Below are 23,837 nucleotides of genomic sequence, written 5' to 3' on the forward strand. Positions count from 1 at the left end.
TTCCATATATATAGTACACCAGAATTAAAGGCAGACGCGTATAGTCCATAGAAACACACTGGGGTGTGTTGTTTAAGTATGAATGGAACCATGCATGCAGTTTGATAAGAAGCATTGATTCCTAAATAGTTCTAACAACAGGTGATAATTTAGAATGCCATTTAATGTTTACAAGAATGTAGATATCAGCACTTTTATGTAATTTTTTTTCCGGCCCACCATGTATATACAAACCGTGTTAAACTTTACAAGCTCCATGTAATAGTATGCACAATGTAACCAAACTACACTCAACATTTGCAATACTAGTTGTAGGAACTCTGTAATTAGAACATGAACAATGAAAATCATAGATGCACACACATTTGTAAACGTATTCATATTGTATGTACTTTCACATGATTCATTGATATGCTCTGTGTCGTTCTTACATGATGCTGCAAGCAGGGTAATGTCGTTCATACACTTGTAATCACAGAACTTAATAAAATGACATTGTTGTGATATTGGACCAGCAATCGTCTTTGAATTATGCATGTACACCTTGCAGTTGGATGTTGGCAGTTCATGATTCCCTCCTTAAAACCCCATATATGGCGGACGTCAAATTTATTAAATCACATGTACAGGGGGTCAATATTTATCTAAAGTTTTTAAAGGTGTGAATAACGTCAATATCACTATTGTATTGTACATATGTATGTATTAATCACACAGCCCTGCATAACCATATTCATGTCATTATAAAGCACACGTACAGTTTCAATTAAGATCACTCCTGCAGGCATTACTATTAAGGCTGTGGGTTGTCACCATCACAATTATAGTATTTCACCATACGTTATGTTCACTATACGTTATGTTCACTATACGTTATATACATACGTTAGTTTGGTACTCCACATATACGTATACTCCATTAAGGTAAATACAGGTATATACTCTCTAATACAACATTCTTACAGATGATGCCACTTTTAATACAATTATCACTAGATGTTAATTTCTGTGACATTCGTTCGGTAACAATCAGTATGTGCATGTGTGTGTGAGTGTGTCTTAATACGTCCTTGTGGTCGCAGTTTGTGGAGGAAGAGTAGACATCGCAACTTTTGTGGAGCTACCAATTTGTCACTGCTTCAGGAGGAATCATAGAACTCTGCTATAGCAGTGCACTGTACAGCGGGCAGCTACCAAGTACCAAGTGTCTTAATACGTCCTTGTAACTGCAGACTGCATGCAGTGAGGAATTGCATGGAGGCTTGTTGATCAGATTATGAATCACATCACTCGTGTCACCCTAGCTGAATTAATTCCCACACTTTACTGGCAAATCCATTAGCTGCATGTGTTATTGAGTGTATCATCATTACTCTCTGCATTCCACTTTATGTATGTTATGTTGGTGTAGTTTGTGGTCAAGCTGTTAAAACCCCAAACTTTCCAAAAAAAAATTTATTATATGCCTGTGTATACTGTTCTTTAAAATCCATGTATAGTCATGGCATGCTGCTTTAACATACTGCTGTACGTTAATGTTGGACAAGTTTTGCATACCCCATTAGCAACAATATTCCCTATAGTGTATAGGCAATATTATGCGTAAATACATATTCTCACATTCACGAAGGTAGTTTTCACTTTAGCTCTTCTAGATCTAAACTAGAGTTTGATATCCAAGGATTTGTCATTTCAAATCACTAGCTATAGCCTCCCCCTTAATAGTGAAGATAAACACATTACATAACAGAGTGACAGACATGCACAGATGGATGGTCTGATGTTCATGTAATAAAAAAAAGGGGGCACACACTATAACAAAATATCCCATATATATGTGCCTATACCTTTATTTAATATGCCCCCAACCACTCCAATAAAATCATTCCAATACAATATTTATTTTGTCGCGTTCTACACTGTATATACAATTTGTTATTTTGTCAATGTTGGTGAGTTCACAGCAGGGGTTATGCTTTAGCAGTTAGCTATCAACCGTCAATCAATTCACAACACATTTAAATGTAACTGTGACAATAGCTCATCTCATATTGCTTAAAATCAGTACACACCCTCCACCCACTCCCACAACAGACTTTAGAGTACACCAGCACTGTCTGGTCACCAGACTATCTAAATAATATCCAGAGAAGATCAGCTAGGTTTACTGTTAACTGCTACTAGATATACGAGTGTGTTACAAGCATCTTACAACAGCTAGATTGCATTTGGCCCATTTTATATTGAAGAAGAGATAAGATGAAACTGATAATGTTGTACAGAATCATCCATATACTTGCATATAGTCAGCACAATTTACCATTAAACCATAATAACATCTCTCGACGCCATTCATGCAGATTCATTTAGCCAGCTACCAGGCTATAGACTGATACAAATATTAATATTGATTCTCTCTTTCAACCATTCTTACGTGGAATAGCCAGTTACCAAATCAAGCGGCAATACTGTATCATAAACATCCCTCCCATTTATAAGAACAGTTTAAGCGATAATTAAATTAAATTTGTACTTTTATGCTCAATTCTAAGTCTTGTACAGTAACTTCTCATTATATAAATGAAATTATACACCATAATGTTGTATAGTTGGGAACCCAGAAGTAATAGGATTTATTGTGGAAACTTTGTTATGCTCTTCACCAACATTATTTTGAGGTTTAATCCCTACAACAGAATATTGGTATATCACTTCAAGTGTTTTTTTATGCAAAAAAAAAACTGATAACTAGCCTACTATACAGAGATGGAACCATTTATGCAAGCATCAAACATGCAAAATACAAGTGTCAATAACCATAACATGATATATCTTAGCAACAGATAAATAGAAATGAAGTAAATAAAGTTAACAATAAAATACAATTGCATGTAAAACTCTCTCACAGCTGTGCTGTTAGTTGCATGCTTATATTAATAAAACATAGCAGTCCATCATGGAACATTGTATTGTCACCATTTACAAGTGAATGAAAAATATTGCCAAAGCTTGGCCATTGCTCAGCAAATCATTCCTTTCTAATGGTTATTAACTCTTGTCTTCCTCTTAAAGGGTCTTGTCCAAACTCATTGAATATAGTTACATGTCCACCGTTTTCTTCGTACATTCTAACAGCTTCATCTGCTGCTGGAACCAGAGTGTTATCAATTTGCTTGGTCTGATTATTTCGTGCCATCATCACATTCGGGATGCCTTTGTTTGTACCTAAAGTAACGGTGATAAAAATTTCATAAAGTAGCTAGCTATCTATAGTGAAATATACCTGATATGCGATGCTCGTTCCAGGCTGTCACAAACATTGTGGTCCCAACTTGGCTGACGTGTAAAGTGTACCAGGAGACGCAATGTTTAATGTGATCGTCTTCCAGGTTGAAATCGCCATTTTCTTGCATTTCTATTAGAGCGGCCTTTATGGGGTAGTTGACCCTTCCGTTGACCTCTACCCATATCCTTTCGATCACATGATTCTATTACAAGACACCAAAGCAAATCAGTATGAACATCACATGAAATGAAACAACAGTTATTGTATGTGTGTCCCACTCTTATATCATTGTTTTAGAATGTCATCTAGTCAGCATTAATATATTGTTTTTTATTTAATTTGGGGGTTTACCCTGCTTATCCAACTACAATAGCTGCTGCTAAACATCAGTAGTCCACTATAGGTTATTCTTGTTACATCATGATAATGTGACAAATACAATCTCACTTGAGTAGAGGATGTCTGCAGGTGAGGTGGTCCAGAAGGGTTTCGTCTATATCCTGCCAGGTGTTCTTGGATGTACAACATAAGATACCACTCCCTTCCATGGTCAACCCTGATCTGATCCCACATACCATACTGGCATATGATTTGCCTAAACAATTCTAACAATACTTCATAGAATTTTAATAATCACTGTTAACGTTATGGATGAATGTGTGGGTAGTAATGCAGTGCTAGTGTAGTTGCTACAAGTAATGAAGTACCTGTACACTGTATCATAAATCACACTGTTGTTTTTAATAGGCATAGTGCTAAATGCCACAATTTTCCGGCTAAAGCCATCCACTGCACATATGTGGGTCACACCAAACATAACATTTTTTTCATTTTGGTCGATGTGTAGTTTGTGACCAAAATAATCTGCCCTGTATGTTGTAGGATTTGTCATCCTGGCAGTGGAGTTTGTACGGGCACGGCAGTACACAGGTGAGACATATCTCAATGATTCGCCAACTCTCTTTTCTCCTGTTCTGATTCCCCTTGATGCCAATACCCCTGTAAATGTTCTGCGTCCATACACAGGACCCACCTATATGTATATAACACATAGTATGGTTTTAAATAAATGGTTATATCATGTTGTACCTCACTGACAGCAGCGGCTACGACCTCATCTAACTCAGGTTTTGTCAGCCGGCTTGTTTTGTGAATGTTCCTTTCACGGCAGAACCTATATATAGGATGAACCAATCTAAGGACTATATTACTTTTGTATGCTGATTATTCATAAACATATATGCAAACCCTATATATAGCTACAGTGTACATTGAATGAAGCCTACATTTGGGTCTCTAAAATTTTGCCATGCATTATATAGCAATGTAGCTATACTATTAAATAAACTGGTAGTGAATTACTACACATATATGATTCTCAGTCTTAAATTACTTAGCCAGTAATAATTGGAATCAGGGCATGTATTAGTTAGACTATTCATGATCATAATAATGGTGATCGTCTGGTCTGGTATACAATATAGTACCTAATGTTTGTGCTTCAATGTGGGGCTAGACTGGTGATATTCACTGTAGAGCATGCATGCATGTATACATACAAGCTACACAAACACATGTGGACAAGTAGGTAAAAAAAATTTACTAGCTACTTACGTGGTAATCTAGCTTGTTAGCCCGTCTCAATCAAACATGATGCAATTAATTATTGTTGAAAACTGAATGCACGGACCCTTTATATAGCTAGTTATATTATCTATAGTTATATACCCATAGCTATTACCTACGTATGCAGCACTAGTGAGCTCTTTTTGCAACTGTAAGTAACTATATATATAATACAGTTCTGACTCTGCAACGGACTTGCAGCTGTTTGTAGCTATATACAGTAGGTTCATGTACCAAGCTACTTAGCTAGCTATATGTATACAAACCTCTCCAATGAGCGAACACTCAGTCCTTTCCTGCTAGGATATTTGTTGGTTTAACGTATGGTTTAACTCGATTCAACTCCAGAGACGAGGAAGTGATAAGTTTTTTGCTGTTGCCATGCCAGTAATTAGAGGAATCAGGCGCGACCGCGAGCACTACTTGACTTCACCTGAAACCACACCAATCAACGATTGTGATACTTGTATTACTTGTGATAGACCAATTGTCAATGACTATCTAGTGTGTGTGTGGTGTGAAAGACATCAGCACCGAAGTTGTGCAAGGATAAGTGTTGACCTTTGCGACCTTCCCAAAAACATTGTATTTTTTTGTTGTGGGTGTATCAATAAACTTCCTACTACTCTTATCACCTATGACAAAACTAAAGAAGCTTGTACTACTATTGAAAACAAATTAAAATCAGTACAGGATACTTTGTCCAACAGGTTTGATAGTTTAGCTGAGACAATAAATGACCTGTCCTACCAATTAAACTGCCATGATGTAGAAGATTTGGATAATGTCTCTACAGTAAGTAGTCAGCCACCCAAACAAGAGCTCTCTACTCGACTCTCCAGCAAACATCCCTTATCTGTCAAATCTATTGCTTTGATGACTGCTGACATCATATTGGAAGAAAAAGAAAAGGAAAAGAGGAGACAAAACCTGATTGTACATAATGTTCCCGAATCAAATTTAACAGAAGCACATGCCAGAAAAAAAGAAGACATCCAGAATCTAACCACTTTATTCAACCAGTATATTGGTGTATCAGCTTCTATCACTAATGCTATACGTATTGGAAAACAAGGTAATAAACCCAGGCTAATCAAGGTATCACTCTCTTCTAGAGAAGAAACACTCACCATCCTTCGCAATCGATGGAACCTGAGAAGCAAAGAGCACCCATCACACATCACCAAAACTTTCATCACACCTGACTTGACTCCACTAGAACAACAAAAGAGCAAACAACTTCGTGCAGAACTAGCTAATCTTAACAAGGAAGGAAAACGTTATAGAATCAAGCATGGTAAGATAATTCTGAGGGAAGCAGATACTTTCCAAAGCAACTAGTGAAGTCAGCCAACTCCAAACAACATGTACCTGTAAAACCATGTGATGAACAAAATTAACGAAATCAAGCTTGATGTTGTGTTTCAACATCTACCACTCTGTAATTATAGAACTCATTTGTACCATTATCTGTGTTATATACTCTCTGTGAGGTTTACACAGTAATAATAATAATAATAATATTTGTATTGCAGGTGAAGACTCATACGTTTGTGGGTCCATCGCTCCTTCTCTATTTTCTCCCTTATGAACTCTTCCAACTCATCCAGCAAGCGTATCCCAGCCATGGCTATATATTCGAGGCTATATACCTGTAGCTACTTATTTGCATGGTGCCAACCAATTAGCTATTGTTGAACTGCGCCTCTCGCGTCTATACAATGAGTGTAAGCGGCTGGCCCTGAGGCTAACTAAGGCCAATGAAACTTGATTAGCAGTTTCGCGTCACCGCCCACATCCCTTCACTAGCACCCGCATGGAATTTCATTATTGGCAATTTAGATCGAAATACTCTAATAGAGCAGTCACTTTTACTCTAATAAAGAAGTCACTTTATTATAGGCATGCCAGGAGTACTAATATTCTTTTTATTCAAATGAGAAGTGTTATCCATGCAATTTTACAACACTTTAGTGACAATATGAAGGTTTCTGATCTCAGCACACCCTGAGTAGGCAATAATGAATAATGAATAAAAACCGCCCGCCCGCATCAAAATTTCAAAAATCTGAGCGAGAAACTAGTAATCAAGTTTCATTGGCCTAACTATCTGTACATTATAATTAGCGCATCCCCTCTAGTTGAGATTAATTAACAAGCAATGATAGCTAGCTAGATAAGATCTAATCTTCACATAACAATAGAGCTAAGTAGCTAATTGCAGTTAGTATAATTATATTGCTACTGGAGGCCTGCACTGAGCATTTCAATACTTGCTACATCAGTACTGAATAACGTAATCATGCACTGACCTATCAATGTCAACCCCACTCCCACCAAGCCAGTACGGGATATGTGGGGGTTGGGCAGCACAAGTACTTTTTTGTGTCAAATCCCCTTCGTCACATGGTGCATGGGACTATATGTGGGATTTGACCTAATAATTATATAATTCGTCCCAGCTAGGTAGGGGAATTTGACTTTCCACTTCATCAAATCCCCACTATATCCACCCTACTGGGGGTGGGGCTTGACATTTATAGGTGCAACAAAAAATGTGACTGGATTTGACAAAACAAGGCTTCGACGCACAAAGCTTTGTTAGGAGATATGGCGATTTTAAGGAATCATTGTGTAATAACTTCCCAGTGCCTACAGCTGTGCAAACAAAATTTGCACCAATTGTTCATCTGTTCACTAGCTATCACTGAGTGGGTGTATACAGTTCTGATACCCAAAATTTGGCCTGTTTTGAGCAGCTTTTTTCGAGCAGGTTATAATATCACAGATGGTAGTAATAAGGGTGGGAGGGTGGGGGTAGTAATAAGGGTGGGAGGGTGGGGGTGGACGGTGGTCTTAATATACGGGTATAAAATGGAGTAAGAAGACGATTGGAATCCAGAGGCCAAGTTTGGGCTCTCCATGGCCCTCCATGGCCCTCAAATTACTCCAAATTGACTGAGAACACTATTGGCGAGCTCTCTGTGAAGTCCCTACACACCATTATCACAAAGCCATGGCCATTTAATGGTGCCAATCTCACACTCGTGGCTTTGACAGGGTCGGAAGAAAGCTGCTACAGAAACCAGACTTGCCAGTGCTGAAGGAAGTACAGTGTGAAATATGATAGTGTATTAGACCAGCAATCCATTTCTGGTAAAATCGTAAGTTTGATTTTGTGTGTGTGGAAGCCTTGTTATATGAAATCCGGTCACAAATACACTTCAATTAGCTTCTTATGTAGCTACAGTGAAACTGTATACATCTGTACACACACATATGTACACATACACACACATACACACACAACAAAAAAATGGTAATATTTTTAACATCATTAGCTATATATAATTATAACTACAGTTAATTGCATCCATGTGAGTTAATTGTATCCATGTGTTTTAGGCCAGTAGCCTGTAACATCAGCAAGCATAAGCAAATAAAACACAGCCCGTATGCTAATCACTACTACTCACTTTGGTCTCCTTCTGTACAGCTACACTTTAATTTTCTCTTGATACAATGTAAAGCAATCCATGAGCAGGTTGTAATCTTATGGTTAATTAGCTATCTATAAAAAAAATAAAGTAATATTGTTAATTCATCTAGAAGAATAAAACAAATATAATGTAATGTTTAATTATGTCTACAGGAAATCTATAGTTACATGGTGCTATAGAGTATCAGTGCAAAGGCACTCTGGGAATACTGAGTGCCTGGGTCATGTTACATAAACTACCAATGCCTCCTCCCCAATGCCCAGGGTTATAGTCATATTGGCTAGTGAGGTGTCATGTGCCCCTATTATTTGTCTAGCAGCTACATGATCATGATACACACACACACACACACACACACACACACACACACACACACACACACACACACACACACACACACACACACACACACACACACACATGCACACACACACACACACACACACATACACACACACGCACGCACGCACGCACGCACACACACACACACACACACACACACATGATACATGGCATAATCACACTGCAATTGTTAAACAATCGAAATTAAATAAAATATATATGTACCACATGGATTGCAGAATGAAAATAGAAGGGTGGTCATAGTATAGTTCAGTCCAGTGGTTCGATGCACACATATGGTAATCCCAAATGAAACAAAACCACACTGGTTAAATGGTACAATGGTTGGTTGAACAATAGAAGTTATATTTATGTACCACATGGATTGCATAATAGAAAAAGGAGTGGTTTTTTTTGTGTGTGTGTCTGGCTGTTTAATTTAGAAGCCAATGTGGTAGCAATGGTTATAATTAGCACTGGTCACTTCCATTGTTTGAGGCTTGGTCTAATTGTTTTGCATGTCTTCCATCTAAAAAAAAAAGTATCCTGCCTGCTTTAATTTCGACTGAGACAACATGCACGACTTGTACATTTCATCTACACCACAATCTAGCCATCTATGTATCAACTGCATGTATTGTTAGCTTGTAGCTGTACCATAACTGTCAAATCGATAATTTTTTTTTTAAACAAAAAAATGAATAAACAAAAATAAATCAACTGGCTAATAACTATATAGCAGATGATATGCTGGGGAAGACAAAGGAAAATTATTTTTAAATTAATTAATAAAAATATCATATAATTGTCATATGGTCTGGCCGTATAGCTACACTGACTACAAGCCTGGCTAGATTTGAAATTGTTTGGACGTATGAAGCGATATGATTGTAAAACGATCATATAATTATAGCCATAAAGTGGTTGTATGCACCTTTTGATGCACTGCACAAACTATATATCCTCTCCTCCACCGGTACTTTACTTGTGCTAGTCATGATTCCCCCCCCCCCCCCCCCCCCCTTTTTCACACACTCTCCACAAGTTTGCCGTACTTGCACGCACACACACACACACACACACACACACACACACACATGATACATGGCACAATCACACTGCAATTGTTAAACCTTCGAAATTAAATAAAATATATATGTACCACATGGATTGCAGAATGGAAATAGAAGGGTGGTCATAGTATAGTTCAGTCCAGTGGTTCGATGCACACATATGGTAATCCCAAATGAAACAAAACCGCACTGGTTAAATGGTACAATGGTTGGTTGAACAATAGAAGTTATATTTATGTACCACATGGATTGCATAATAGAAAAAGGAGTGGTTTTTTGTTGTTGTTGTTGTTGTTCTGGCAATTTATTTTAGAAGCCAATGTGGTAGCACTGGTTATAATTAGCACTGGTCACTTCCATTGTTTGAGGTCTGGTCTAATTGTTTTGAATGTCTTCCATCTAAAATTTTTTTTCCACTTGTTTTTTACTTTACGTAGCCTTTCTCCCTTGACACTAGGGGATTTGACAAATAAATTCACATTTGTACTTAGCTAGCTAGCTATAGATACACATGACACGGCAACTGAGCTCTGCAGCCTTCAGTCCTGGTTGGTTAGCTAGCTACGTAGCTTGGGAACATGCGTGCATGTATATGCATATACTGTAGAATACGGAACACTTACTAGTGTATTTCATAGCCCATGGTCCATGTCTGTTGCAAATCTTCACTGCTTCTTCTCCAGTCATGCCGGATCACTCGTGAAAACCGCTATAATTTTGAATTTGTCACGTGATCGTGAGACTTGGTTGATCATGCGCGTTGCTACGTAACCTGTATTATAAGCACTTTCATGTCAACAGTCATATACAGCCAGATATCATCTAGTTTTATTTTAGTTTCTCTAAACCCCATCCCCATCCTCTCCTTGACTTTCAACTTGTTTGTTTTAAATTTAATGTCAATTTAAAGATTGCATGTGATCACTTACAATACAAATAATAAATAATATGAGTAATGTAGCTAGATAGCTACAATGATTACAATAACAAATATTAATTCAAGTGAAATATACCTGTAATTATAATAATGAAGAAGGTTACAACAAACTACTAGCTAGCTATACAGTTTAACTTTGGTCAACTCTCATCTCCAGCAGTGTCAGTCTCATCTTCTAAGTAACTGCTTACAGCAGTAATCAAGCCATCAAGACCGAGAACTTTGACAGTCTCAAAGTCCGTGTCCCTGCACAGCGGGCAATTTGCTGAATGACTGGTTGCCAGCAACTGCTGAACACATTGTTCACATCCTACGATTGACTTGCAGCACATTGATACAACCATCGGTGGCCTTATCGGGACCACCTGACATATACAACATTTTAATATATCTTTCAATTTGTCCCTTAATGAGATTGGCAATGTCCTTTCAATGATTGATCTTAAGCCTCTAAACTCATCCCTCATATCCCTCAGTTCATTTTTGATCCTTTTGGCAGCACGAGGTGCCAGCTCTTCGTCAATGTCATCGTCAGCATCATCTTGAATCATATTGAGATCCCTCTGTGTCATGGCATATAATTTCCTTCTGGGTGCCTTCCAGAAAGCTAGCCCTGAAAATGATAAAGTTATACATACGGTAAACCACAAGTCCTGTATTGTTACTGTGTACAGTATATGCACATTGCTTTTACATACAGCTAGCTACCTTGAGTGGCAGATGAATTTTCAATTTTTAGGCCATTATTTGTCACAATAACATGATCCGATCCCCACTTTTGTTGTATCGCAGCCAATATAAACTCAGTGTGAGCCGTAGATTCTGTGATATTCACAAATATCTGGGCTTTATCATGAAACCTTATTGTCCTGCCGTTCTTTGTTAGCTTGGCTTGCACCAGTTTCACAGTGGAAGATGGTGGAGGACGCCTTGCCACCACCGATCTGAACATAGAGTTAGATGACCCCTGGTAGGGAGTGGACGATGCAAGTACATGTACAGGTGGATTGGTCCCGGGTATACTGCTGTTGCTGCTGTTTAAAGACTGGACATGGGAAGATGGGGTCCCAGTTGGGGTCCTGGTACGGCCCTCTGTCAAGTTCCTGCCTTCCACCAGTAGAGTTGAAAAGGGCATCACACCTTCTTGAGACAGGTTAAAGGTCCCATTCTCACTTGGAAAATACATCGATTCGTCAATACTGTCCTTCAAGAAGACGACTGAAGGGTCAACCTGTATGTGAAAGGAAAAAAATGCAATCTATGAAGTACTTAGCTATAGCTAGTTTAAAACAAAAAAATATATAAAAAATAAAAAAACACCATTATACACTGTACGTATAGCTATGATATAGCTAGCCATAGCAATCCTGCAAGGTAGATCCACGTCCCTCTGTTAGCTAGCTATAGCTAACCTGAAACAAGCGGCGGAGATTTTCAGTAGTCACTTGATGCATGAACACATCAGCTTGCTGTTCTCCCTTCTGCAGGGTAATTCGATCGGATTGAGTAGCCCTATCAGCCATATGGTTACGCAAATGCAGTTTATCTGATGCCTGTCACAGCACGTAGGCTATTTATACCTTGTATGCAGTAGCTACTAGCTACCTCTACTAGACCTCAAACCATACTTTCAAATACAATACACATTATGCTCCTTCTTTGTTCGACCTGTAGCATTCTTTATTAGATACTAGATTTGACACGTAGTTAGCTAGCTACTCTGACATAGAGGTTTAGCTAGGTAATTAAGAACTATATGGCTGCTTGCCAGTTTAGTTCTTTCTTCTAGTACCCACTAACCACAAGTTTCTATACTGTGCCGGAATATATAGCTAAGCATACTTAAGTGTCAAATCCAGTAACTAACAAAGAATGTTACAGGTTGAACAAAGAAGGAGCATAATGTGTATTGTATTTGAAAGTATGGTTTGAGGTCTAGTAGAGGTCTATTAGCTACTGCACACAAGGTATAAATAGCCTACGTGCTGTGACAGGCATCAGATAAACTGCATTTGCTTAACCATATGGCTGATAGGGCTACTGAATCCGATCGAATTACCCTGCAGAGGGCGTTACCGGAAATCCTAGGTCATGAGCTATTTAAAAAAATCGATGGCCAAAGTATAGGCACCCATTGGGGAACTTTCCATACGCGAGGGTTACACCTTTGGGTCTGGGTGTAGGACCTAAAGCACACCGTATATACCATACTTCTGCATAAAGTGTAGCGATTACGAGGGGTTAACACCTGGCTATGAATTTTAAAAAAAACATACCATTTTGGCTTGAAGTTGCTGGTAGATCCACCTGGTGACGTCAAATCTATTCGAGTCTGGGTTTAAACAAATCATTATCACAGCAGAGGTGTTTATCGGTGATTTACTTTCAGCTGACAATGAAACACGACTGGCTTTTCCTTAGTAAAGTTTCAGCATTCTCTCAACGCCATCTTATTTTTGTTCCATCGATCGATTTAAAATGTTTTATCAAACGACAATCCGCCCTTTTTTCATGCCAGGCGCTTACATTGGGGTGTACTTTGTGACAACAGTGGACGAGAGGTTGCTGTCAGAGGAGTATATAGTGGCGAATGGTGATAAGACATGTATTTGCGTACGCTAACGGGAGAAAAGAAGCGCGTGCTACATTTTGACTGGAACGCGAAAGGTATGGGGATGATACACGGCTGTCCTAGCACTGGCAAGCTGGGTAGTCGGTAGTCTATTTAACAATGGGGAGGGATGGCACATAACACTATGTGATGGTCCCAGAATATGTCTAGCTGACCATTCTTATGAAGAATGTCAATTGTGACCTGCCTAATGTAGCCACCTGCTGAATTAAATGTGTCAATTATACATAAAGTATAAGGTCAGGAAATTTTTTCTTGATTAAATGCTGTACCATCACACTTGAACAGTGCCACAATAGACCGTATTCCAAATGACGTCACAAAATAAAATGGCTGTGGCTATTTGGGGTATTCTAACAATTTCGAGTGAGAGTTCCAATGGGGCTTAATAATATTCAAATCGCTATTCAACCCTGGAAGAAGATATTGACCTAAAACTAACAGGTACAATTATAAGGGTATAAAATCTATTCTCTAATGCCAGGTTAAAAATTTTCAGCTGGTTTTCAAAGTTTAGAAGAAAAACTATTGTTTCTTTGCTGTAATAACCAAACCTGGTAATTTCGCCTCGATATCTAGTTTGTTAGCTTCTGTATCAATCTTTGAAATCTCGATCGCCATTGGTGATAATACTCGAAAATATAAGAATCCCCCAAATAGAAAATCCGTGTGACATCATTTGGAATACGGTCTATTCATTCTACAATATTACAAGTAACACTACCTTGATATTTTGATCTACTAAAACACCACTGCAAATTAGTGGAGAATACTTATAAATGTTTGAATAACCACTGCATCAAGTGACAGGTAGCTAAGATGCAATATGATGTTTTAAGACAGCACTCTTGCGCTTAACTTGAAAGATAGTGTCACACAGATTTGTTGGAGAGTGTTTTCGTAATACTAAAACACCTTAGTGCCTAGTTATATATATATAAACAGTGAGGGGGTGCCACACCAACATATCCTGTACTCCTATGTTCATCCTCAGTCAAAGTGGTCAACCTCAAAAAATATGCTTTGACTTCTGACTTTCACTAAAAGTTGCACTTGACTCTTGAATTTAGTACATTTTTGTAAAGTACATTTAAATTGTTCTAAATGTATCAATAATTGTATATAACTTTTGAGCTGAGAGCTTGTCCTTACTAAGCATACTGTTTAAATGTGTACTGTTAGGTTTTATTGTAAGCATCATCAGGGGCGTAGCCAGGATTTTTTTGAAGGAGGTTCGGATTTAAATTGGAATGTCTTAAGAGGAAGGCCTGGGTGCTTCCCCTAGACCATGTTACTAAAATAGTGCATACACAAAATATGCCCTTAGGTAGTAAGATTAAAAGGTGCTGTTTGTGCATCTAACTAGCTAAAACCTACACACTGCTGTTTATGCAGCTATAGAAACTATAAGCCTATTGTAAAACTAACTTATCTTTACTTCCAGACAGCATACTGACAGCCAACTTCAATTTCCTAGTGCACGGAAGCCCTCCACACTCGAGTCCCTTAGCTGGCAATACTTTTTTCCAGCTAAACATTATTCTCAGCTCTCAGCTGATCCAGCTGTTGATGGTCAATAACTTCAGACATGGCTTGTACTCCAGTATGTTGGAGACATCATGTGCCCACAACATTTACCAAATAAACAAATCATTCATCAGGTAAATATACATCAACAATTCACAGTTTGTGCTAACCTGACACATGTATAACACGACCACTCAAGTTCTGCCTTGTAATAAACCATAGAACAGTCCTTCGCCATTTCACTAACGCCATTTCAACCATGCATCACGTACACAATTGATCATGTGATGCAATAGATATGGTTCAGCATTAATGTGATGTGACCCTCAAGAGTAGTACAAAGGAGCACCAGTGGGCAAATAGCTACCGGAGAGCTACAGGGCTGTAAGATTTGGTGTGATTTTTAATTTTTAAGAAATTCTGCTTCTGAAAGGGGGGTTCATCCGAACCCCCCACTGCCTACACCCTTGATCGTAACAAAGTTCTATAGCTTTAGCAATAAATTAATTTTAGCCTTGACAGGCCTATATCAAGGTGGCACTCCAATATATCCTGTACTGTAGTGTTCATCCTTGGTCAAGGCGAAAATCAAAGTGAAGCTAGAATTTTGCAATCAGCCAAAGATAATTGCATTGCAGAAAATGCATTTGCAAACATTATTTGTTGCACTTAAACATGTCTGTTTTGGTGACGATCTGATAGCGATATGCAAAAATGCGGACGATATATGGTTTGCCAATAACCAGTCAGATTTTTTATGTAACACTACTAGTTAAAATAGACACGTTTCACACTGCACTAAATTAATGCCACTTTGCAATGGCCACATAATACATCATAGAAATTTTCTACGGCTTGGCCTAGTGGACATGCATGCAACCATAAAGTACTCAATAAAACACAGTAGTACCATATGATTTTGTGTATATGTCTCCCACCCCTAAGTTGTGAAGCTATGATACCCCTCCCCTCACTATGTTATGCTATTGTATTATTGTGCGTCGTGATGCCCCTCCCCTCACTATGTTACGCTATTGTATTATTGTGCGTCGTGATGCCCCTCCCCTCACTATGTTACGCTATTGTATTTTTGTGTGTTGTGATGCCCCTCCCCTCACTATGTTACACTATTGTATTATTGTCTGTCGTAATGCCCCTACCCTCACTATGTTACACTATTGTATTATTTTGTGTTGTGATGCCCCTGCCCTCACTATGTTACACTATTGTATTATTGTGTGTTGTGATGCCCCTACCCTCACTATGTTACACTATTGTATTATTTTGTGTTGTGATGCCCCTCCCCTCACTATGTTACACTATTGTATTATTGTGTGTTGTGATGCCCCTACCCTCACTATGTTACACTATTGTATTATTGTCTGTCCTGATGCCCCTACCCTCACTATGTTACACTATTGTATTATTGTGTGTCGTGATGCCCCTGCCCTCACTATGTTACACTATTGTATTATTGTGTGTCGTGATGCCCCTACCCTCACTATGTTACACCATTGTATTATTGTCTGTCCTGATGCCCCTACCCTCACTATGTTACACTATTGTATTATTGTGTGTCGTGATGCCCCTGCCCTCACTATGTTACACTATTGTATTATTGTGTGTCGTGATGCCCCTACCCTCACTATGTTACAATATTGTATTATTATGTGTTGTGATGCCCCTCCCCTCACTATGTTACACTATTGTATTATTGTGTGTCGTGATGCCCCTACCCTCACTATGTTACAATATTGTATTATTATGTGTTGTGATGCCCCTACCCTCACTATGTTACACTATTGTATTATTGTGTGTCGTGATGCCCCTGCCCTCACTATGTTACACTATTGTATTATTGTGTGTCGTGATGCCCCTACCCTCACTATGTTACAATATTGTATTATTGTGTGTCGTGATGCCCCTCCCCTCACTATGTTACACTATTGTATTATTGTGTGTCGTGATGCCCCTACCCTCACTATGTTACAATATTGTATTATTATGTGTTGTGATGCCCCTACCCTCACTATGTTACACTACTGTATTACTGTGTGTTGTGATGCCCCTCCCCTTACTATGTTACACTATTGTAATATTGTGTGTTGTGATGCCCCTACCCTCACTATGTTATTGTGTGTCGTGATGCCCTTCCCCTCACTATATCACACTATTGTGTTATTGTGTGTCAGGATTTCACGTGGCTTTGTCACTCCTTATTACAGATTCATTGCTGTAAAAAAAAATTATCTGATAAATATGTGTATGTCTGACAGTGCTACAATGATTTCAAGCAGCAACTATATTGAAAGGTACATATATTATTGTAACATATAACATACATGTTAGAATACAGTGTATGAGCTATTGTAAAATTTAATTTTTGGTACACATTAATATCTAGAGACACTTGCATGTACACATACTACAGACACAAATTCATGCATACATACTGTATACACACTTACATGACCCAACACACACCACACCACACCACATCACACACACATAACACACACCCAACTAGAAAGACACACATATTACACACACGCACACTATACATGTACATGTACACATACACACTACACACACACACACACACACACACACACACACACACACACACACACACACACACACACACACATGCACTACACATACCACACTACATTCACGCATGCACACACACACTACACACATGCGCACACATATCTACACACACACAACACACACATGCATACACTCCAGTGGACTATATTATTTATATCTCTTTTACTTACAGATGAGATTCATCACTTAGGGTTGCTTGTTACAAGCATGTCGTTGCTTCTGAACGTATTCCATATACGTAGCAACGAAATGTTGGTATCAACCAAGCCTTTTTTGTATCTACCACTTCTCCATGACACAATGATTGAGTGTGCTATTGAGTGGATGTGCTATCGTACATAGTGAGTCCCTCTTTTACACTTACTTGTTTTACCTAATCCGTTGCACACTAAATAACTTTGAAGTAGTGTCTCTTCGATGGAGGTGTATTGATGCAGTGGTCGTGCCAAGTTTGTCATCACCAGATCTGTTCATTATCAATATTGTGACATAATAGTGTAGTGATGCATAATACATTCGTACGTACTTCTTATAATATTAAGTGATTTAAAAAAAAACAGTACGATGTGCATTATAATACTTAATAGTGATCGATCTACTTGTATATATAATAATCACGATGGTTAATCAAATGAAACTATATGGCTTCACATAAGAAACATACCTTTGTAACATACAATATGCTTGGGTAAATTAAGCTATCATTAAGTGCACCACACAACATTCGTTTCTGTATATATATGTGAAAGTTGTAAAAAAATTGTGTAGTTGCCTCATATGGCTTCCCATAGCATCCAAATAAGGTGGACAGGAGACCAAGTTCTGCTCTGCTCATAACCAAATAGAACATCACTACTTGCAGTACTTGGAAATGCCGATGGTTATGTTTTGTGACCAGAACCACATAGTAACATGTTGTCAGGTAGTTGGTCGGTGTATGGTGTACATATTTGATGTGTTGTGGGAGTGTTCTATTGAAAGGTAACTTGATAGAATGGAAGATCTAGCAATTTTTACGGAAATCGATATCTCAAAATGAAACTCCTCCTTGACCACAATTTTTCACGCATGCGTAGACACACAGTACCTTTACCCATTAAATAAGTTTCAAACATCAGAACTGATATCCAGTCGGAAATAATAGCTGTGAAATCTGCTCCCAATTTCAAGTCCATATTCTGACCACAAGACACACCCACATGTTCTGTTACACATTTTAAAGCTCCTTTGTGACATTTACGACATCTCACACCATTTAAACATGAAAACAATGCTTCAAAGGGGAATTACTGTAAAAATTGACGTAAAACCTATTTTCGCGAGGACCCACCCACCAGGCTCAAAAATTTCATAGAAGGTGTTATTCAAGGTACATTATATTTAAATTGACAAATGACCCTTATACATCACATAATGACCGATATATCAAGCTTTTAGTGATAAAATCCTGCAAAAGTGATGAAACCTATATACATTATCTGCAGTAGCTATACCCTATCTTACAAGAGTGCACTTTTGTGAAGGAGTTACACTAATACTTTTAAACTAAAGTGAAGGAGTTGAAGGTCACCGCTCAGGTGAGCATGGGAATATGAAGGGATGGTCAATGACCTGGGACCAGAGGAGGTTGAGCATGCATCTTGAGAGCTGCTTTTGAACTAGTGCAACTTTGTCACCTCATGAAGTTCTAAAAGGATACTTTAAATATTCATATCAGTGTGTCTGAAGTCATTATACTTAGTATCCCGAGATACCTGAGTATATCCCAGGACGTCTCATAGCATGGATCCACTAGATCCTACAATACTAAGTATGCCGAGATACCTGAGTACATCCCAGGATGTCTGATAGTGGGAAGCTTCTAGATCCTATAATACTTAGTATCCCAAGATACCTGGGTACATTCTGGATGTCTGATAGCAGGGTGTCTGATAGCAGGGAGCCTCTAGATCTTGCAATACTTAGTATCCCGTAATGTGCATGAGCATGATCCTCCCACACGAAGTTCTTTATATTATGTATGTATAACATCTTGCCACATACAGTATGAAAAATTCTGTTTCGTGTTAGGTATTACAGTTGGCATTTGGCTACACCAATCTATTTTACTATTTCAACAACCACTTCCATCGGTATGTTATAGCAGTGTGTCAGTATGCACTTTGTGGTAATGTCTTTACTGCATTTAGTTTGTACAAGAACCTTATGCCCAAAGAAAGTTCAAACAAGATTTTCATGGTTATGGTGTCGATCTCAGGACAGCAGTATGGATAAAAAGGAGGTAACACATACAGTGACTATTAATTTTGTGAAACACTTGCTATCATAAATACTCTAGACGAACAGTCAAAGTCACTCTGCTGAAACATTTGTAGGATGACATGCCCGCTATTCGTCATCAACTCTCTGCTAGTATGTCAAGTGACAAATAAAAGGCAAGTGCGAGGCAGGGGTCAATAAGAGAAGGAGAGGTCAATGAAGAGGAGACACCACAAGTAGTTATGCCTTACATCTGACCAACTGGTATGTGGGTAAGCAACATAAAACAAGTTTTATGTGTATTCTGATCTTAACGTTTAGGTTTAAAAGATGGAAAACCAGATTTTCACTGACAACTAAAATTAAAGTAACACACACATTAGGATAGTCAATGTGATTGTATACATTTAAATGTTGTAATTGCATATGATGTAATCTTCTATTGATGTAAGTGTGTGTAACTGATTTACAATATATTCTGTATGTGTGCTTGTAATATAATATTTAGAATTTGTACATGTTATGGCTCTGTGTTAACTATCTATTCATACATCTTGTTCGTTAACTTAAAATGTAACAAATGGCGAGGAGTAGTTTAGTTGGTTTGCAACAATTGCAAGCGCTTTCGCACAGACCACATTGCTAAAGCTGGCAGAAGCAAAGCTCCTGGAAAGAGGAGGACACAGCAGAGTCACAACAGTCATAAGAAAGAGTCCTCAGAAACAAAGTCTGGCAAATGCAATGGATGGAGTGGATCACATTAACAATGATGACCTCCGACAGCTGAACACTGAGCCTTCAGATGAAGATTCCACTGCCGACATAATCCACGTACATTCAGTCTCATCAACAGTTCCTGAAAGCTACAAAGTGCCTGTTTAATAACTGAATGGCAATCACCTAGTGATGGAACTTGACACAGGAGCAGCAGTATATATCTTTGGTCAGTGAGAAGACATGGTCCAATAAATTGAACAGTCCTACATGTACACTGAAAACCACCTCGCTTAAATTGCATAGTTATCCTGACAGGAAGCTGCAAGTGTTGGGCTACTGCAAGCAATGTAGCGCTGATTAGATGACTAGTCTCTGTCTTCACATCTTGCAATTGCAAGCCTTCATGATCATGCTTCCAAACATATTATTTTGTGGTTATAGCTATAGCCAAATCATTAATCACAATGACTTCATTTTTATGAATAATTGTACTGACTGTTCTATTAGGATAGTTCGACGTTTAGCAGGAGCTAGTGCTGCAGCTCAAAGCCTGTATCTTGTAGCTGTGTAATGTAGATAATGCATTTAGCATGCTTCCTTTAAACAATACCCACACAGAAAACCTAGAAAATCTTACAGTAAGGTCTGTATACAATGGCTTCAATTATCGCCTATAAGCCACAGCAACCACCGTAACCATCGCATTAAAAGCTGGAAGCACTTAAAAATATAAACTTTGCAAATTGGAATTCATTAATTCCAACTTCCAAATACTATATCTATGCAAAGCATAAAACTTTAGCGCTTGGCACGCTGTGCGCGCCAAGCGCTAAAGTTTTATGCTTTGCATAGATATAGTATTTGGATGGCGGAGTGATCCCTGCATCCAACGACTACCACAAGCCCATCGTGCAGCACGTCTCTGGACAGCCTCCAACAAATTCACATCTTTAGCAGTATGTGGTGACCACACTACACAAGCATACTCCAACAGTGGCCTTACTATAGCCTTGTATGCTCTACATCTAGCCTCCGAATCACACCCAAACATGGTACGTCTTAAAACATTCCAAACCCTAGTAGCCTTAGTAGCAACAGCCTGACATTGAGTAGACCATTGTAGTTTGCTATTAATTTGAATCCCCAGATACTTCACAAGATTAGTCCATTGTAGTGGTTGAAATAAGTAAAAGTAATAGGCTTCCTTTTGTTGGTAATAGATAAAGCCTCACACTTAAGAGGATTCAAATTAAGCTGCCACAGTTTAGACCATGAGACTATAGCAGAAAGATCATTCTGTAATAGCTGGCAATCTTTCACTGATTTCACACTAAAATAAAGGAGTACATCATCGGCAAACAGCTTTAATTTGCACACATTAGGTATTGAAGACAGCTCATCTGTGTAAAGTAAAAACAACAGAGAGCCCAGAACAGACCCTTGTGGCACTCCAGAAGTGACTGGTGCCCAATCTGAGTAAGAACCATTTACAACCACCCTCTGAAATCTCTTAGTAAGGAAGGAGCGCATCCATTCTAACAGATTACTACTTATCCCAAGGGATTCTAATTTCAGAAGTAGCCGTTCATGTGGAACCGAGTCAAAAGCTTTGGCATAGTCCAAAAACAAGCAGTGAACAGACTCACGGTGCTCCAGTGAGAGTGTCCAGTCATCTAAAGCTTAAAGCAGAAGTGTAGTTGTAGAACGATTCGGTTGAAAGCCATACTGGTGCTGACTCAAAAGGTCATTTTTTCTCAATACTGAATATAAATGTTTGTGAATTATACGTTCCAAAACTTTCACAATGATTGAGGTCAAACTAATTGGACGATAATTGTCAGGAGAATGTCGGTCGTTTTTCTTATGAATGGGAACAATGTTGGCAGAAATCCAGTCAAAAGGTAACGATCCTGAAATAACAGACTTATTCATCACTCTACTCAGTGAATAGCACACATGATCAGCTGTTAGCTTCAGCATACGAGGTGTAATACAATCAGGGCCACAGGACTTTGTAACATCCAGAGAGCTCAACTGGCCAAGAACATCATCAGGTGAAATTGTGATTGAATCAATAGTAGTAACTGGGGAGATCTTAGGTTTAAGCTCATTAAGATTCGATACATCTTCTTTTGTAAAAACTGAACAGAAGTACTGATTAAAAACACCAGCCTTCTCAGAATCATCTGCAACGTTATGTCCAGCATGAGACAGTGGAGGAATTGGAGTTCTAAACCTCTTAACTGAGTTAATCCATCGCCAAAATCTCTTAGGGTTAGAATGATAACTCACAGACACAGAAACTGAATGATTGATAGTATCATCCCGACAGCACTTGCGCACAACATTACTGAGTTTTCTATACTGATCATGAAGTGCTGGAGTGAGATTGAGTTTATAAGCTTTGTATAGTTGTCGCTTTTTGTGAATTAGTTCAATGGTTGAATGGGAAAACCAATGCTTGAGTTTACGCTTACTCCATTTTACTGATGGAATCACTTGATAAATTGCTGCGAGAAAGAGATCTTTCCACTGCAACCAACACTGATCAATATCTGCACCATAATCTATGACATCCCATGGAACACAAGAAAATACTTCATTGAGATATTCAAGGTCAACATTCTTGTACTTAAGCAATCTCCGGTTACGTGTCGGTTGAGGAGGTAAAGTAGTAAGGAGTGTAAAGTACACAGCATCATGATCACAACCATGAAGGCTGGTCTCCACCGAGACACATGAAACAAAATCAGGTTCGTTAGTCAACAATAGATCTAAGATATGATCACCTTGAGTCGGATGACATACCAGCTGAACAAGGGAGTTGTCCTGGATAAAATTACATAGAAGATTAGCAACAGGAGAACTTTTCAAAGGTACTGTCAAATGCCAATCTATCTCAGGAACATTAAAATCGCCACACAATATCAGTGGAAGGTGAGTAGACACAGTAAAAGAAATTGAAGACATGAACTGCTGCAAATCATCTGCAGAGGAACCAGGAGGAAGATAAAATGTTACAAAGTTAACTTTACCTCTAGAGGTGAGCAATTCAATCCAGAGCATTTCACAATCAGACTCAAGGTCTTTTCTATGGAATGAAATAAGAGAGGAGTTAACCAATACTTAGTTATAGCAGAGTCGTTCCTCCTTACTGAAAGTACAGTGTGTTCTACAACATACAGCCATGCACCAATATACATATTGCAACTTTATAAGTTCCACCACAAATTGAATACAGTATATAAATCCTACATTAGTTCAGTAGTGTCCAACCTAAAAATTTATTTTTTATTACCAAATTCAGCCTTTTAGACAAGGGGGGGGG

General features: G+C 38.4%; 1 protein-coding gene, 3 long non-coding RNA genes and 1 pseudogene across 9 annotated transcripts; 2 read left to right on the forward strand and 3 right to left on the reverse strand.

Annotated features, from left to right (window-relative positions):
* Positions 1–2,757: 2,757 nt before the first annotated feature.
* On the reverse strand, positions 2,758–5,018 carry LOC136267500 (uncharacterized; annotated as a pseudogene).
* Positions 5,019–8,138: 3,120 nt separating this feature from the next.
* On the reverse strand, positions 8,139–10,555 carry LOC136265510 (uncharacterized). Its single transcript, XR_010705569.1, has 3 exons — positions 10,451–10,555; positions 8,389–8,483; positions 8,139–8,326 (listed from the first exon to the last, which is right to left on the reverse strand). It is a non-coding gene; the product is annotated as an uncharacterized lncRNA (long non-coding RNA).
* Positions 10,556–10,830: 275 nt separating this feature from the next.
* On the reverse strand, positions 10,831–18,013 carry LOC136266272 (uncharacterized). Of its 4 annotated transcripts, none has more exons than XM_066061281.1 (4): positions 17,898–18,013; positions 17,704–17,846; positions 11,473–11,995; positions 10,831–11,377 (listed from the first exon to the last, which is right to left on the reverse strand). In XM_066061281.1, exons 3-4 carry the CDS (start codon positions 11,948–11,950, stop codon positions 10,905–10,907), a joined length of 951 nt encoding a protein of 316 aa, XP_065917353.1. In that variant the 5' UTR covers positions 11,951–11,995; positions 17,704–17,846; positions 17,898–18,013; the 3' UTR covers positions 10,831–10,904. The 4 variants fall into 4 exon arrangements, with proteins under 4 accessions (XP_065917353.1, XP_065917354.1, XP_065917352.1 ...); XM_066061282.1 differs by having other exon boundaries at positions 17,907–17,971; XM_066061280.1 differs by lacking the exons at positions 17,704–17,846; positions 17,898–18,013 and adding an exon at positions 14,825–15,469.
* On the forward strand, positions 13,262–18,070 carry LOC136266273 (uncharacterized). 2 transcript variants are annotated; one of them, XR_010706015.1, is made up of 3 exons: positions 13,262–13,431; positions 17,149–17,235; positions 17,706–18,070. It is a non-coding gene; the product is annotated as an uncharacterized lncRNA (long non-coding RNA). The 2 variants fall into 2 exon arrangements; XR_010706016.1 differs by having other exon boundaries at positions 17,200–17,235.
* Positions 18,071–19,073: 1,003 nt separating this feature from the next.
* LOC136266274 (uncharacterized) lies at positions 19,074–20,364 on the forward strand. Of its 2 annotated transcripts, none has more exons than XR_010706017.1 (5): positions 19,074–19,110; positions 19,604–19,665; positions 19,723–19,814; positions 19,872–20,064; positions 20,114–20,364. It is a non-coding gene; the product is annotated as an uncharacterized lncRNA (long non-coding RNA). The 2 variants fall into 2 exon arrangements; XR_010706018.1 differs by having other exon boundaries at positions 19,872–20,056.
* Positions 20,365–23,837: the final 3,473 nt, after the last annotated feature.

This window comes from Dysidea avara, chromosome 9, assembly GCF_963678975.1.
Source record: "Dysidea avara chromosome 9, odDysAvar1.4, whole genome shotgun sequence".
Lineage (NCBI taxonomy): Eukaryota > Metazoa > Porifera > Demospongiae > Dictyoceratida > Dysideidae > Dysidea > Dysidea avara.

What these genes read in the sequence shown, in the direction of transcription:
- LOC136266272 (XM_066061279.1), bottom strand. Translation starts at nt 13,115, where the DNA reads ATGATTTGTTTAAACCCAGACTCGAATAGATTTGACGTCACCAGGTGG. An exon ending in AGCAACTTCAAGCCAAAATG is followed by an intron (nt 11,996 to 13,040) that starts GTATGTTTTTTT and finishes TTTCACATACAG; the next exon opens with GTTGACCCTTCAGTCGTCTT. An exon ending in AAATTCATCTGCCACTCAAG is followed by an intron (nt 11,378 to 11,472) that starts GTAGCTAGCTGT and finishes TATCATTTTCAG; the next exon opens with GGCTAGCTTTCTGGAAGGCA.